The sequence below is a fragment of the Hemiscyllium ocellatum genome, chromosome 13 (genome assembly GCF_020745735.1).
Source record: "Hemiscyllium ocellatum isolate sHemOce1 chromosome 13, sHemOce1.pat.X.cur, whole genome shotgun sequence".
Classification (NCBI taxonomy): Eukaryota; Metazoa; Chordata; class Chondrichthyes; order Orectolobiformes; family Hemiscylliidae; genus Hemiscyllium; species Hemiscyllium ocellatum.
The window spans coordinates 38,235,992-38,251,843 of NC_083413.1; the positions used below are offsets into that span (position 1 = coordinate 38,235,992).

General features: G+C 42.1%; 1 protein-coding gene across 4 annotated transcripts in view; it reads right to left on the minus strand.

Annotated features, from left to right (window-relative positions):
• The window catches only part of LOC132821513 (lisH domain-containing protein ARMC9), a 150,366-nt gene extending 139,920 nt beyond the window's left edge, over nucleotides 1-10,446 (minus strand). For all 4 annotated transcript variants that reach the window (XM_060834118.1, XM_060834117.1, XM_060834120.1 and 1 more), the window contains exons 1-3: nucleotides 10,362-10,446; nucleotides 4,949-5,037; nucleotides 950-1,075 (exon numbers count right to left, since the gene is read on the minus strand). In XM_060834118.1, coding sequence (XP_060690101.1) covers nucleotides 950-1,075; nucleotides 4,949-4,999 — 177 coding nt within the window. In that variant the 5' untranslated portion in view covers nucleotides 5,000-5,037; nucleotides 10,362-10,446. The remainder of the gene's footprint in view (nucleotides 1-949; nucleotides 1,076-4,948; nucleotides 5,038-10,361) is intronic.
• Nucleotides 10,447-15,852: the final 5,406 nt, after the last annotated feature.

Consider the following 15,852-nt stretch of genomic DNA (forward strand, 5'->3'; position numbering starts at 1 on the left):
CTAGTTCCTAGTTGAAAAAAAGTTAATTTTAGATGCGTGCTTAACGGAAGAGGTACTGCCTGCATGGCTTGAATTTATCGGTACCACATGTACAGATAGATTGTTTGTGTGTTAAGGACATGTCGTTTGGTTGTGTCTAAGTTTATGAACAGGAATAACGATAGCAATTTATGAGGTAAAGTAAGTATCAAGAGACAGATAACAAGATCAAAACATGACAACACAGGAATAAAAATAATGGGTATGGAAAGCCGCTACAGTAAGTGCGAAGGAAGAAGTATCTGAAATTGGATACTGATTGCCTTCATTTATTAAGTAGGATTTGTGTTTTTTAATTGTTGTCCTTACATTGCAGCATCCAGACTCTCTCTGTCTAAAGTTTATCATTTGGTCTGTGAACTTCTTACAATGTCACTGGGCAAAAGCAGTTCATAATGCAACATGGTTCTAAAAAGATTAAGACCGTCTCATGTTTACATTCTATGCTTTTGTGACAATCCCAAATTGTCAAAAGTTGCTAAAATTGACTTTCATAAGTCCAAATTCAGGACAGGAAAAGCACAGGGCTGGTGAAGATTTCTTCCAAAAAGAGGAAAGAAAAAAAAGAGAAGAAATTTGTGATGTTGAATCAGGAAAAAATCTGGATGAAGGATATCTAAGGGGAAATGACTCCTTCTATCATAGAGAAAGTATGGTGTTTCATTTGTGAAGCTGGAAATTAATTCAAGAAGTTATTCAGCAAAATAGTACATTTGAAAAAAACTGAATTTTGGTGTAATCTTACTGAAATTGTAACTGATGGAACAAGCAGCTTGTCACAAGTAATTCTTTGCACCAGAAAGACCAAGTCATAATAATACCACAGCATCACTATCAGATGTAATAATTATTGTAGCACAGATTATTTAAAGAGTTTCAGGTTGTGATCCAAAGAACTCACAAAATTTACCTGAATTTGCAAAGTCTTAACGCCTTGGCCAGCACTTATTGGTGGTTTCAGGATTGCCTTTCCCTTGTTTTTGCATTCCTTAACAAACACGTTCACAGTTTCCTCAAAAGCAGCAAACTTCAAATACTGTTATTGAAAAGCAGAAAAGTTTAATGTGTGATAACCATTTAAGATATTTGCAGATAATATTAATGTTCCAGTTTAATTCAAATTTAGTTTTTTTTATTGTGGCATTGGATAAAAAAATTTTAATTTATAAATCTCCTCATTAATAATTGCTCAATAAATTGCTTGAATCTTGAATAGGCAGCTATTAAGTAATATTATGCTTTCATATTTGATGGAGTCTAAATGCAATAATATCAGTCAATTCAAGGATAGCACATGCAGGGACACAATAATTTGTGAGCCATCTATCACAACTAAGAAATGGATAGGAATCAGAAGAGTAAGCAGGAAATTTAAATGCAGAGGGTAGAAGGAGGAGGAGAATGGACTAAGAGACATTCTAACACTTTATAAAGACCATCTGTATGAAAATCTTAAAATGTTAATATATGCAAAAACCTTTGGTATAAGGCTAAGACATGGGCTTGTGCCCTTAAGTTATCAGATGGCTTGAGGAATTTGCAGCATGTCCATCTGTGGCCCAGGACAGACTTGCTACTCCATGTATCTTTGGGGCACCATTCACCAAAAGTGGGACACTTTCAAACATAGGATTCAAGGTTGTTCTTCTTTTCTTATTCTCCAGAGAAGACAAGGTTAGAGAGGGCTTAAAACTACTTAGAGGATGAAGGGCTTGGGAGGGTGTATACAAACTCACAAATCTAAAGGATATGGCATCATTCCAAGGCAACTATTTTGAAATAGTGTGGCAGGAAGGGAAAGAGTGCACTAGCACTTTTAAAAAACAGCAAATTGGGCAAAATTAATGGCTCTTTAATTAAATATACATAGTATTCAAAATTAATGAATTAATGGCACAAGATCAATGTATCTCCCACACGTGATGGATGCATCTTAGGATATTAAAGGAAGTGAATGATGGATACACTGGTAATAATCATCCAAGATACGGAAAAATCCCAGATGACTGGAAAACTGACAACGTAACACCCTTATTCAAAAAGGGAGGAAGGCAAAAACAGGTAACTACAAGCCAGTTACCTTGATACCTGTCAGTGAGAAAATGTTAAGAGTCTATGATAAAGTATATAATTGAGCATTTAGAAATACATAATATAATTCACCAAAGTCAGCATTGTTTCATCAAGTACAAACTCATGTTTTTTCAAATGGGTAGCTAGACTGAAATAGATGAGTTGTAATTTAATTTAACAGGGTAAAAACAATGACTGCAGATGCTGGAAACCAGATTCTGGATCAGTGGTGCTGGAAGAGCACAGCAGTTCAGGCAGCATCCAATGAGCAGCGAAATCGACGTTTCGGGCAAAAGCCCTTCATCAGGAATAAAGGCAGTGAGCTAGAAGCGTGGAGAGATAAACTAGAGAGGGGTAGGGTGGGGAGAGAGTAGCATAGAGTACAATGGGTGAGTGGGGGAGGAGAGGAAGGTGATAGGTCGGGGAGGAGAGGGTGGAGTGGATAGGTGGAAAAGAAGATCGGCAGGTTGGACCAGTCCGGACAAGTCATGGTGACAGTGCTGAGCTGGAAGTTTGAAACTAGGATGAGGTGGGGGAAGGGGAAATGAGGAAGCTGTTGAAGTCCACATTGATGACCTGGGGTTGAAGTGTTCCGAGGCGGAAGATGAGGCGTTCTTCCTCCAGGCGTCTGGTGGTGAGGGAGCGGCGGTGAAGGAGGCCCAGGACCTCCATGTCCTTGGCAGAGTGGGAGGGGGAGTTGAAATGTTGGGCCATGGGGCGGTGTGGTTGATTGGTGCGGGTATCTCGGAGATGTCTCATTCGAGACACCACCCACGCCCTTCACCTCCTCCAAGACTTCCGTTTCCCCGGCCCACAACGCCTCATCTTCACCATGGATATCCAATCCCTCTACACCTCCATCTGCCATGACCAGGGCCTCCAAGCCCTCCGTTTTTTTCCTCTCCAGACGTCCCCAACAGTACCCTTCCACCAACACTCATTCGTTTGGCTGAACTGGTCCTCACCCTGAACAATTTCTCCTTTGAATCCTCCCACTCCCTCCAGACCAAAGGGGTAGCCATGGGCACACGTATGGGTCCCAGCTATGCCCGTCTCTTTGTTGGCTACATAGAACAGTTGATCTTCCGCAATTACACCGTCACCACTCCCCACCTCTTCCTCTGCTACATTGATGACTGCATTGGCGCCACCTCGTGCTCCCGCGAGGAGGTTGAGCAATTCATCAACTTCACCAACACATTCCACCCTGACCTTAAATTTATCTGGACCATCTCTGACACCTCCCTCCCCTTCCTGGACCTCTCCATCTCCATTAATGATGACCGACTTGACACTGACATTTTTTACAAACCCACCGACTCCCACAGCTACCTGGATTATACCTCTTCCCACCCTATCTCTTGCAAAAATGCCATCCCGTATTCCCAATTCCTCCGCCTCTGCTGTATCTGCTCCCAGGAGGACCAGTTCCACCATAGAACACACCAGATGGCCTCCTTCTTCAGAGGCCGCAATTTCCCTTCCCACGTGGTTAAAGATGCCCTCCAACGCATCTCGTCCACATCCCGCACCTCCGCCCTCAGACCACACCCCTCCAACCGTAACAAGAACAGAACGCCCCTGGTGCTCACCTTCCACCCTACTAACCTTCACATAAACCAAATCATCCGCCGACATTTCCGCCACCTCCAAAAAGACCCCACCACCAGGGATATATTTCCCTCCCCACCCCTTTCCGCCTTCCGCAAAGACCGTTCCCTCCATGACTACCTGGTCAGGTCCATGCCCCCCTACGACCCACTCTCCCATCCTGGCACTTTCCCCTGCCACCGCAGGAACTGTAAAACCTGTGCCCATACCTCCTCCCTCACCTCTATCCAAGGCCCTAAAGGAGCCTTCCACATCCATCAAAGTTTTACCTGCACAGCCACTAATATCATTTATTGTATCCATTGCTCCCGATGCGGTCTCCTCTACATTGGGGAGACTGGGCGCCTCCTAGCAGAGCGCTTTAGGGAACATCTCCGAGATACCCGCACCAACCAACCACACCGCCCTGTGGCCCAACATTTCAACTCCCCCTCCCACTCTGCCGAGGACATGGAGGTCCTGGGCCTCCTTCACCGCCGCTTCCTCACCACCAGATGCCTGGAGGAAGAACGCCTCATCTTCCGCCTCGGAACACTTCAACCCCAGGGCATCAATGTGGACTTCAACAGCTTCCTCATTTCCCCTTCCCCCACCTCATCCTAGTTTCAAACTTCCAGCTCAGCACTGTCACCATGACTTGTCCGGACTGGTCCAACCTGCCGATCTTCTTTTCAACCTATCCACTCCACCCTCTCCTCCCTGACCTTTCACCTTCCTCTCCTCCCCCATTCACCCATTGTACTCTATGCTACTCTCTCCCCGCCCCACCCCACTCTAGCTTATCTCTCCACGCTTCCAGCTCACTGCCTTTATTCCTGATGAAGGGCTTTTGCCCGAAACGTCGATTTCACTGCTCCTTGGATGCTGCCTGAACTGCTGTGCTCTTCCAGCACCACTGATCCAGAATCCATTTAATTTAACATATTTAGTCTGTACCTACTACAAAATACAGAAATTGCACATGATTCAACTGCGAGCAAGATATAGAGATCTTACTTTCACAAAACTATTTGTGGAAAAGGCAACTTGGACAATAACTCTTCAATGTACATTGTCAACTATGCATCTGCAACTCTATTCCCCTGATTTTTTTTTCCCTACTCCTGCTTAAATAATTCCAAGTACCATTGGCCATTATGTTGCTAGTAAATTTAGGCTCAACAGCAACATTTAATTTAACTCTCTGACAAAGTATATGAATATCAATATAGTTTTATTTACCTACCTCTTTTATCAAACCATTTAGCTCAGCTTCATGTGCTAAATTGTCCCCCATGTTTCACGGAATGTACTGTTGTCTTGTAGTTAAACAATCTATAAAAGAAAATCAAAAAGGGACATTGAAAAAGGGTAAAGAACCCAAGATTGGTGAAGTCCAAATTACTTTGGGTAAAGGTTGATTATAAAATCCATGTATTAAACACTCTATGTTTAACATTATATAAGAAATTACACCATAGCTTGAAAATTAGCATAGTTCTGATCTGTCAAATTGCTAACAGGCCAGGCACTATTTCTGTCCATGTTACTTGGGACAGCTTGTTTGATTTTATTTTTAAAATGGTGAATACCAAATTATTGAGAACATCACAAGAAATACTGCAGTTTTAAAACAAGTTAATTGTTTTTTAAATGACAGCACTTACGTGTCAAGACTGCCAACAAATATGCAATAGAAATATAGAAAAAGAGAAAAAGAGAAAGAGTCGGCCATTCCGACCCAGCAAGCCTGTTCCACCTTGCAATATAAACATAACTGATCTTTGGGTTCAATACCATAAATGCCCCCTCTCCCCATATCCATTTAGGCATTGTAAGACTAAGAACTCCTCCCACTCCAGCACACCCCTCTGCACTGGGATTCTTAAGATCCTGACCTGCAGATAGCCATCAGCAAGGATAGGTGAAAACACATCCGACATGATAATCCTCAACATCGGTGCCCTGCAAGGCTGCATACATGGCCCCTTACCACACAGTATTCACCCCACCCCCCCCCGAAAGAGATAAACAGTCTAGTGGCTTGGGGTAAAGACAACAAGCTCTCTCACGATGTCAGCTATACAAAGGAGCTGGTCATCGACCTCGGGAAGCAGAGTGGAGGTCATGCCCCTGTCTGTTTCAATGCTGCTGAGGTGTAGATGGTTGAGAGCTTCAAGTTCCAAGAAATAAATATCACCAATAATATGGCCTGGTCCATCCACATCAAATCAAACGAAACAAGAGCCTCCTTCCTGAAAACACATCATGTTTTGGCTCAGCCATTTCCCATTGTAGAGAATTCCACAGGCTCAGCACTCTCTGGGTGAAAAAAAACTTGTCCTCATCTCAATCCTAAAAAGCGTTATTCTTAAACTATGGCCCTTTGTTCTGGATTATCCCACCATCAAGAACATCCTTCCAGCATCTAACCTGTCAAGGCCTATTACAATTTTATAGGTTTCTAATGAGATTGCCCCTCAGTCTTCTAAACTCCAGTAAATCCCAACCAACTCAATCTCTCCTTATACCTCAGTCCTGCCAACCCAAAAATGAATTTGGTTCAAGTGTGTTGTACTCCAGCTATTGCAAAAACTTTGTTCTTCAGATAAGACCAAAATTGCACACAGGTATGGCCTCACCATTGCAGCAAGATATCCTTATTCCTGTACTCTCTTGCATTGAAAGCCAACGTAAGCTTGCCTTCTTTACTATCTGCTGCACCTGTATGCTTACTTACAAGTGTGCACAAGGACACCTAGTTCGTGTTGGACATGCCCCTCTCTCAACTTACAGCCATGAAAATAACTATCTGCCTTCCTACTTATTGTATAAAAATGGATAACCTCACAGTTATTCACATTATCCTGCATCTGCCATGCATTTGCCCACTCACTCGCCCTGTCCAAGTCATACTGCAACAACTCTGCATCCTCCTCACAGTTCACCTTTCCACCCAGCTTTGTGATATCTGAGACAATACTTTTAAATCCCTCATTGACATAATTTGGAAATAGCTGGGGTCCTTGTACTGTGGTAGCCGACAGTCATTTAGGAGTAAGTGAGGACTACAGATGCTGGAGATCAGAGCTGAAAATGTGTTGCTGGAAAAGCGCAGCAGGTCAGGCAGCACCCAAGGAGCAGGGGAATTGACGTTTCGGGCATGGACCCTTCTTCAGGAGGGTTCCCTTTTGAGGAGAGAACCAGTGATGACAGATTCCAAGGATAGAGGGACAGAACTCAAATAGATGAGGTCTGAAGAACAGTCACCAGACTCGAAATGTTAATTCTCCTTTCACTCCATAAAGGTTGCTGGATCTGCTGAGTTTCATTCAGGGCAGAGGAGATGACTTGGCCTCCTCCATCGCCAGACCATGGTAACACAACACCTGGAGGAAGAGAGCCTCATCTTCTAACTAGGAACCCTCCAGCCACAAGGGATTAATGCAGATTTCTCCAGCTTCCTCATTTCCCCTCCCTCCACCTTATCTCAGTCCCAACCCTCGGACAGCACCGCCTTGTTGACCTGCAATCTTCTTCCTGACCTCTCCACCCCCACCCTCTCTCCGGCTTATCACCGTCACCATAACCTCCTTCCACCTATTGCATTCCCAACACCCCTCCCCCAAGTCCCTCCTCCCTACCTTTTATCTTAGCCTGCTTGGCACACCTTCCTCATTCCTGAAGAAGGGCTTATGCCCGAAATGTCGATTCTCCTGCTCCTTGGATGCTGCCTGACTGCTGTGCTTTTCCAGCAACACATTTTTCAGCTCTGCTGAGTTTCATTGTCAATTTCTGTTTTTGTTTGAGACTATTGACAATACCAGCAAACAGGCAAACCAGTCAGAATAATTAAGGTTAGAGAGCAGGAGGAATGCCTCATGGAAAGCTTCGATTAGGTATGAGATGAAGTCGTTAAGAAACTAATGAATGATACAATACATTGACAGGAAGATAAGTGACACCAGCAGCTAATCTGTTTTTCTCAACTTTAATGGTGAAAACGTCCATGAGCGCCTTGCTCATGATGGCACAGGAGACAGGAAAAGGAGTTTAATAAGACAATACAAAGTTGAATTCCAGAAAAGTACATAATTAAAAATCTGGAAAATAGTGATGTCGGTGACTTTGCTGTTGGACAATATTTTAAAAGTAAAACCTAAATTCTCCAATGCAACATGTGTACTGAGATGGATACCGTTTTAAAAGACAGGATATTCTACATCGTGGAGGGATGATTGTTACATATAAATTTAAAACTATATGGCAATATGAAAAAGTATATGTGCTATCTTGGCAATTTGCTTTTCCCTTTAATTGTAACTACTGCAATTTTGTAATTTAAAACTACCAAGGAAGTGCTCATTTACTGTTGCTATTTCTGTCTGGAGATATAATTGGTGGGGAAGGCATCAGTAATAATTAGCAGCAGTACTGTAGCTTCCTACAATTACTTAAACATAATTCATTACTAAACCATTTTTTAAAAATGGTCAGTAAGACACCATAGTGTCTTTTGTTTCTCTTCCCTATTTCACAGAATAAACTCAGTTGTTTCACAACAGTAGATGCAAAGCAGCAACTTTCCAGATACTTATTAGCAAGTAAAGACATATTTTTGTTTTAATGTCAGGTATAACATTCAGCACTTGATAATTCAGAATTGCTTAATTAAAATTATTTGACAACAGAATTTTGTTTAGTACTAAACGTCCACTTTGTCATATTATTTGTCACTTCATTCAAATTGCTGCAAATGATTTGCTTCCATTTTTAATTATTTTCTGAAATATGCATTTAGATAAATTTGACTGAACTATATACAGAAATAACCTAGTGTTTAAGGCCCATGCTAGACAGCTTGGAGACAATGGGGAATGCAGGCTTTAAGTCTGTCAATTTTGGAACCTACTGTACAGAATGGTGCTCTTCATTTTGTTGTAGAAGCTTTTTAAAAACCTGTCCACTGAAAATTCCATTTGTTACAGTGGCTCACTCGAAATGTTGATGGATTCCAATCACAAAACATAAGAAGAAAATTTTGATTCTGCCTGTTACAAGGATTATCATCACTCCACACCTGACTGATTACCTGGAATTCATGCTGCCTGCTCAACACCATGATTGTACTGGCTGCTCAACACCATGATATTAAACGTGCTGCTGACCAGCTAGACACTCAGCAGGTTTTTCAAGTGTGTAACTCTAGCACAAATTACAGCCAGGCTATACTTCATGGGGGCAACCTGGATCTCTTAAAAGATTGGCACATTCTGGCTGCAACTGATTGTCTCCAAAAGTGTTTTAAGAGGGAATGTACACTAATGGAATAGTAAAGGAGTTCAGGAATTTCAGTTTCTCTGAAGCAGCAAAAACAGGAGTCACTTGGGACAGAATGTGAATGTTGCTGAACAGAGCAACATATTGACAAAGCTTTTTGTCTTACATGGATCAAGTACAAGAATATCAAATTTCAAATTACAACAACAATTTGTGCTACAGGAGAAAAGCACGTTAATGTGGTTAGCAAGTTAATTCTGATTTGATGATACATTGTCATGGAGAAGGCAACAAGGTTACCCAGCTCACGCATAACTCAAAAACGTTGCAAAGCTTGAACTTTTGTTTGCAACAAACCCATTTCAGCATATATGTCATATCTAGCAAGTGTAAATAAACCTTATTACAAGCATGAGTTTTTACCTTAAATGAGATATTAGTGAAGCTATTCACACATTCAGGATTATTTACCAAGTGTTAGCTAATTATGGACTTACTTGGTATGAAGGAAGGGTATACAGATCCATGTAGATCTGTCCCTTGGTCTAAGTGGGTGCAACTTGTGGAGGGTGGCCACCCATCTGTCTCCAACAATCCTGTCCTCACCCAGATATCCTTGAGGATATCACTTTAGATTTTGTGATGTGTGGAGATTTGAGGACTGGTGTACACAGCAGATGAAGCAACTATTATTTTTATTTAGTATATAAAGTTCACTTTGTTCTAAACTGGCTCACTGCAAACACCATTTTAAAATTCTTATTTTTCAAATCACTACATGACTTTGTCCTTCTATGTCACTTTAATCTCCTCCAACCCCACAAACCTCCAGATTCTTGAGCTCCTCAAATTTGCTCTCATTGGTCACACCTTCAGCTACTTAGACACCAAGCTCTGCAATTTCTTTCCTACACCTCTCCACTTCTCTATCTTGCTTTCCTCCTTACGTAAAATGCATCTATTTGACCAGACGTTGAGTCATCTGTCCTAATATCTCCCTATGTAACTAGGTCGCATTATTCGTGTCGACCTGGATGTTGGGATCCTTGGGATGTTTGCATTAAAGGCGCCATATCAGTCGTTGTTGCTGTAATGATGTCCCTTTAAAGACAGAACACTGAGCTTTAAACGCCTGGGCGTGTGTTTGTGGGATGGAGTAATCTTTATTATGTTTCTCATGAAGGACAAATCCACTAAAATCAGGAGGAGCCGCGATGCCTGATTATAAAACTGGTGACTGGAGCCTGAAGCATTACCCTTTAATTACATGGAGCTGGCAATCTCCAGGAGTAACCTGGACCCTCATTTAGGCACAACTTTAACAGATAATTATACATTTTGCTGATTTACTTCCTTTATAGGTAAAATACACTGGATACCTCGAGCACACCGCTCCGATCCACCACTTTACAGATATCCGTCAACAGCGATGGGCTGCAGCCCGCGACCAGAACTAACTCCTTGGCAACCTCACCGACGACAAACAACTACAAATGTACGGCCGACGCTTGTCGTAAAGTGTCGCAAACCGCAGGCCCCGCCCTCCCTCCTGGTGGCGAGATGCCCGTAACATCTGCAAAGTCAGCGATCGCCCCTCCCAGTGGCCTCACTGTAATCTAATGGCGCTACAGAATTAGACATGAGGTAAACCAATTCAAAGTGAGCACCTCGAATATGTCGCCGTGATTTTAATTTTGAACGAAGTAGTTAGTGGGTAACGGAACCCCAGCCCAACTTCAAACTCTAACATTACATTAACGGCGCCATAACAGTCGTTGTTGCTCTAATTATGAGCCTTTAAAGACAGGACACTGAGCTTTAAACATCTGGGCTGGCGAAGAGTGGCCGAGCAGAGGATGATGGCTAAGTTCTGTACCCAAAGGGAGGGGCTCAACCGGGACCTTGGGTTCATGTCACATTACAGGTGACCACCATTGCACTATACAGACACACTCTCCCACACTCTCACAGGCATCCCCTCAGAGACTTAGACCACTCCACACTCATGCGCACACATATACACTTTCTCACAGACACTCACAACCCCCAGACATGCAACCCCTCACAGACTGAAGACACTCTATACTCACTACACACATATACACTCTCTCTCACACTCACAACCCCCAACTCAGATAGACACACGCAGGCAAAGACCCACATGCACACATATATTTTGTGGGGTGAATTTGTACTTGCAGAGTTGCATTGTACTTAGCTGAAAAACTGCATGAATTTATGTGAAACTCAGCTCAAAAAACTGCATGAATTCATGTAAAACTCTGTTATCTCACTTTTTAGATTAGAATCAATCTAAACATCATGGCATAGACAGAGAACACAGGGGGCTAACACCTTCAACATATTGTCTAGCTAACACCCATTGTTACAGCTAACCTGAGGATGCAACTTTTTTAAAAAAGCTTTATGATTTACACATGAAAGAAATTAAACTATCATGGTATCCGAACAGATGAAAGACTCAACAGACAATTGAGGTATTTTTCAACGTATAATTTCAGTTACATCACACTGTAAATCTTTGCTATAAATTCTGTGCCTTAGAATTGTGTCCTCCACTATCACCTGATGAAGGAGCGGCGCTCCGAAAGCTAGTGTGCTTCCAATTAAACCTGTTGGACTATAACCTGGTGTTGTGTGATTTTTAACTTCAAACTCCAACAGTATAGTATCAACATACACCCTGACCAAGTCAACCCTCACTATCAATGATCACTCCAGCGTTTTACATCTTTGAAGGAATTGTGAATTTAGCTTATTTTTGACTGGTAGAAGGAGCGATATTCACTGTCTCCTTCAAATTTCAAAAGAGTAGAGACTCATTGTAAATCGTAACTTGCCAGGCACAGAGGTACAGTACGAATTCTGAAGTTGATAATCACTAAAACAAATGAAAATAAATTTAAGGCAGATTTACAATGAAAGGCTCCATCACTGCACGATTCACTCCCAAATCATTTGAATTGTTACCTCCCTTTCAAACATATTTGTGCATGCGAGAAGGTAACAACCAGCCGAGATTTTTAATTGATTTTATGTTTATGGGTTGGTCATATTAGCAGCAGGTACGCCTACGATATCAAAAAATAAAGAGAGCACTGTGTGTGACCTTAAAAAAGGGAAAGGCTGTTTGAAATTAAATGAGGTGATAAGTTTTGTTCCAATTGTGGAGAGAGTTGTAGAGCTAACAATCTGATGAGAACCTAGTTATCAAGGGCTTCAATGAAAACTGAAGGCAAAATAACAGCAGATCTGATTTGGAGATACCAGCATTGGACTGGGGTGTACAAAGTTAAACATCACACAACACCAGGTTAAAGTCCAACATGTTTAATTGGAAGCACTAGCTTTCGGGTGCTGCTCCTTCATCAGGTTCACAACCAACTGATGAAGGAGCAGCGCTCTGAAAGCTAGTGGTTCTAATTAAACCTGTTGGACTATAACCTGGTGTTGTGAAATTTTTAGCCTAACAGCAGATAGATTGCTTTATGCTGGGTTCTAGACCTTTGCTTCAGGAGCCTTTGGTCTAGAACTTGTCTAATTTATATTTAGTTGTTCACCAAGCTTCTTGTTTTTGTGAGCGTCAAGAGCCTGCATTAGCAGAATAAGACGAGGACTTTTCCGGTTAATTGGACAGAAACTTACTCAGGACAAGGTGAGGACTGCAGATGGTGGAGATCAAAATCAAACAGTCTGGTGTCGGAAAAGCACAGCCGGTCAAGCAACATCCCAGGAGCAGGAGAGTTGTTGTTTCGAGCATAAACCCTTCATCAGGAATGTGGGGGAGGCCCAGGGGCCTGAGAGATAAATGGGAGGGGTTGGAGCGAGGGGTGAAGGTAGCTGAGAATGGGATAGTAGATGATGATGAGGGACTGAAGGTGATAGGTCCGAGGGGAGGGTGGAGCGGATGGTTGGAAAGAAGACAGACAGGTAGGACAGTTCAAGGGGATGGTGGAGGGTTGGATCTGGGATAAGGTGGGGGGAGGGGAGATGACGAATTGGTGAAATTAACATTGATCCTGTATGGTTGGAGGGTTCCAAGGTGGAAGATGAGGCATTCTTCCTCCAGGCATTGGGTGGTTAGAATCTGGTAGTGGAAAAGGCCCAACACTTGCATGTCCTTGAAGCATTGGAATGTTTGGCCACAGGGCAATGGAGATGTTTAGTGTGTGTATCTTGGGGCATAATTTTAATTGGCTGAATTTGAATTTGTTTTTGTCTCATAGCAACCCAGGTACTGCTAGCTGCTGGACCAAATGTTACATTGTAAATTTCCCAGCACTCTGTGGGCTTGCTAAGTCCTTCAACTCTCTTAAAGGTACAATACCTCTTACATCTTCATAATTCCTTCTCCCCTTAAGAAAAAAATGAACCAACAGAAAGAAAAGGGGGCTTCATTTTTTCTATTCTTTGACACATTGGCATAACAAAAAAGATAACTTTAATCTAAGTTCACCATAACTTCTTTCTATATACCTATATGTACATAACATTAAATAAGTACAAATCTCATCTAAACTTTATCAGTTAAATCTGCGATTACATTCTTATGACCCGCAGCATATATGATTTTTAAATCAAAAGTTCGTAACATACTCATTGGAAAGACCTGTTATGGTAAACACCTGTATCAAATCACCTCTTATACCTTCCCTCAAAAGTGACATAAAAGAGTTAGAGTTACAGAATTAGGCCGTACAATTTGTACAGGTCTGGAACGAGGGCTGACCCTGGAAAAAATGTAGGCAACAGTTGTCTCACAAACAAGAGCTGAATTGAAAAAGAAAAGCTGGTGAGAGTAGGACAAAGTAGAGGATATCCAGGATTGTGATAGTGGAGGGGGTTTGTTGCAGTGCTGGTGGTGAATGGGAGTGAAGCTGACAGTGCGACAGTCCATGCAATGTTAAAGATACCTTCAAGACTGCAAGCAGGTGCTGGTCCTTGTGAAAACAACAATAACAGGACCATATCAGAAACATGCCAGGGATGGAAAGGTCTTACACATATAATTTCTCTTATCTTGCATAAAGATAAGAGGAAACAAGGAAATGGCAGAGGCACGAAACAAATATATTTTTGTCTTTCTTCATAGTAGAAAACACAAAGCATGCTCGAAATATTGGAGAATCAATGGTCGAATGAGGAATTTAATTAACTAATATTAATTAATAAAGACAAAAGTATTCAACTGAAGCTAACAAAAATCTGGACATAATAGCCAACCTCCTAGGGTTGTGAAAAAGATGATTGCATTCATAGTGCATATAATGGCTGTATTCTTCCTTATATTCTGGAGACAAAATAAATCTCAAAGGCAACATTAAAGATTTTTTTAATGCTATGTTAGCAGGGATACCGTTTTTAAAGTGCAACTTTGGGAAGGAAATGAAATGGAAAATCTTCTACATTCTTCCCAAAATCCACAAACAGGGACTGCTGGATGACCCATTGTTTCTGTCCACAAACTTATCTGTTCTTACCTTGACTTTTTTTTTCTATTCTTGTTACTTCACACTTAAATCCATGATTTTTCTGACACATTACATTAGTTTCAGAATTTCCAGTTCATGGGTACCAGCCACCTCTTCACTATGGACATGCCATTCCCCCATCAGATGAGTTTCATAGCTCTCCATTTCTTTTAGGAAAGAAGGCCTGAATCACTCCCATCCATCACTGTCCTCCTCTGACTGGGCAAGCTCGTCCTCACTTTGAATATCTTCTCTTTTAACTCCTCTCACTTTTTTCAATTCAAAGAAATGACCATGGTACTTGCATGGGCACAGTTATGTCTGTCTCTTTGTGGGATATGTGGGATATACCTTATTACAATCCTACAATTCTATCCCACAACTCTTTCTCCAGTTACCTTGACTACACATCTTATACAACCTGTCTCCTGTAAAGACTCAAATTCCATTTGCTCAGACTCTCCGTCTCTGTCACATTTGTTCTGATGATGCACCTCTGTGGGGGCAGGCATCAGAAAAGTCCACCTTTCCTCAACCAAGGATTTCTCATCACCGTGTTTGACAAGGCCTTTAGCCATGTCTGACCTATTTCCAACACTTGTTCTTACCCCTTCCTTTCCACATCACGGATACAGTCCCCCTGGGCCTGACCTTCCACCCTATCAGTATCCACATCCAAAGCCTCCATTTCCACCATCTCCAGTAAGAAACCACCACCAGTCACATTTTCCTCTTGCCCTCCTTGTCAGCATACCAAAGGAACCATTCCCTCAGGATACCTGGTCCATTCCTCCTCCACTCTGAACACCTCCTCACACTTCCCATGCAACTGCAGTGGTTGGAACATCTGTTTATGTCCTCCCTCTTCATTATCCAAGACTCCAGGTGAAAAAGCAATTTATCTGCACTTCACTCAACCTGGACTATTCGCTGCTCGCCATAGTCTCCTCTATACTGGGGAGATGAAACACAGATGAGACAATCACTTTGCAGAACACTTCCATTCTGTCCACAATAATGTTTCTGAGCTTCCAGTTGTCTGCCATTTCAATATACTATTATGTTCCCTGGGCAATATTTCTGTCTCAGGCCTGCTGCATTATTCCATCAAAGCTCAGCATAAACTAGAAGAATAGCATCTTATTTTCTGCTTGGGGACCCTGTAGCCTTCAGGACTCAATATCAAGGTCAATAATTTTAGAGGCTGAAAACCTCCTCCCATGTTTTTACCCACCCTCACAGCCCAGGCCGTGTGATGTCATGGGCTGCTTTCAACACAGCAAACCCATTTTCATCTACTTTTGTTTTTCTGAGCATAGTATCAGCCATTCCTTTGTCTCCCTAACAGTCTCTCTCTCTCTCTCTCTCTCTCGCATCT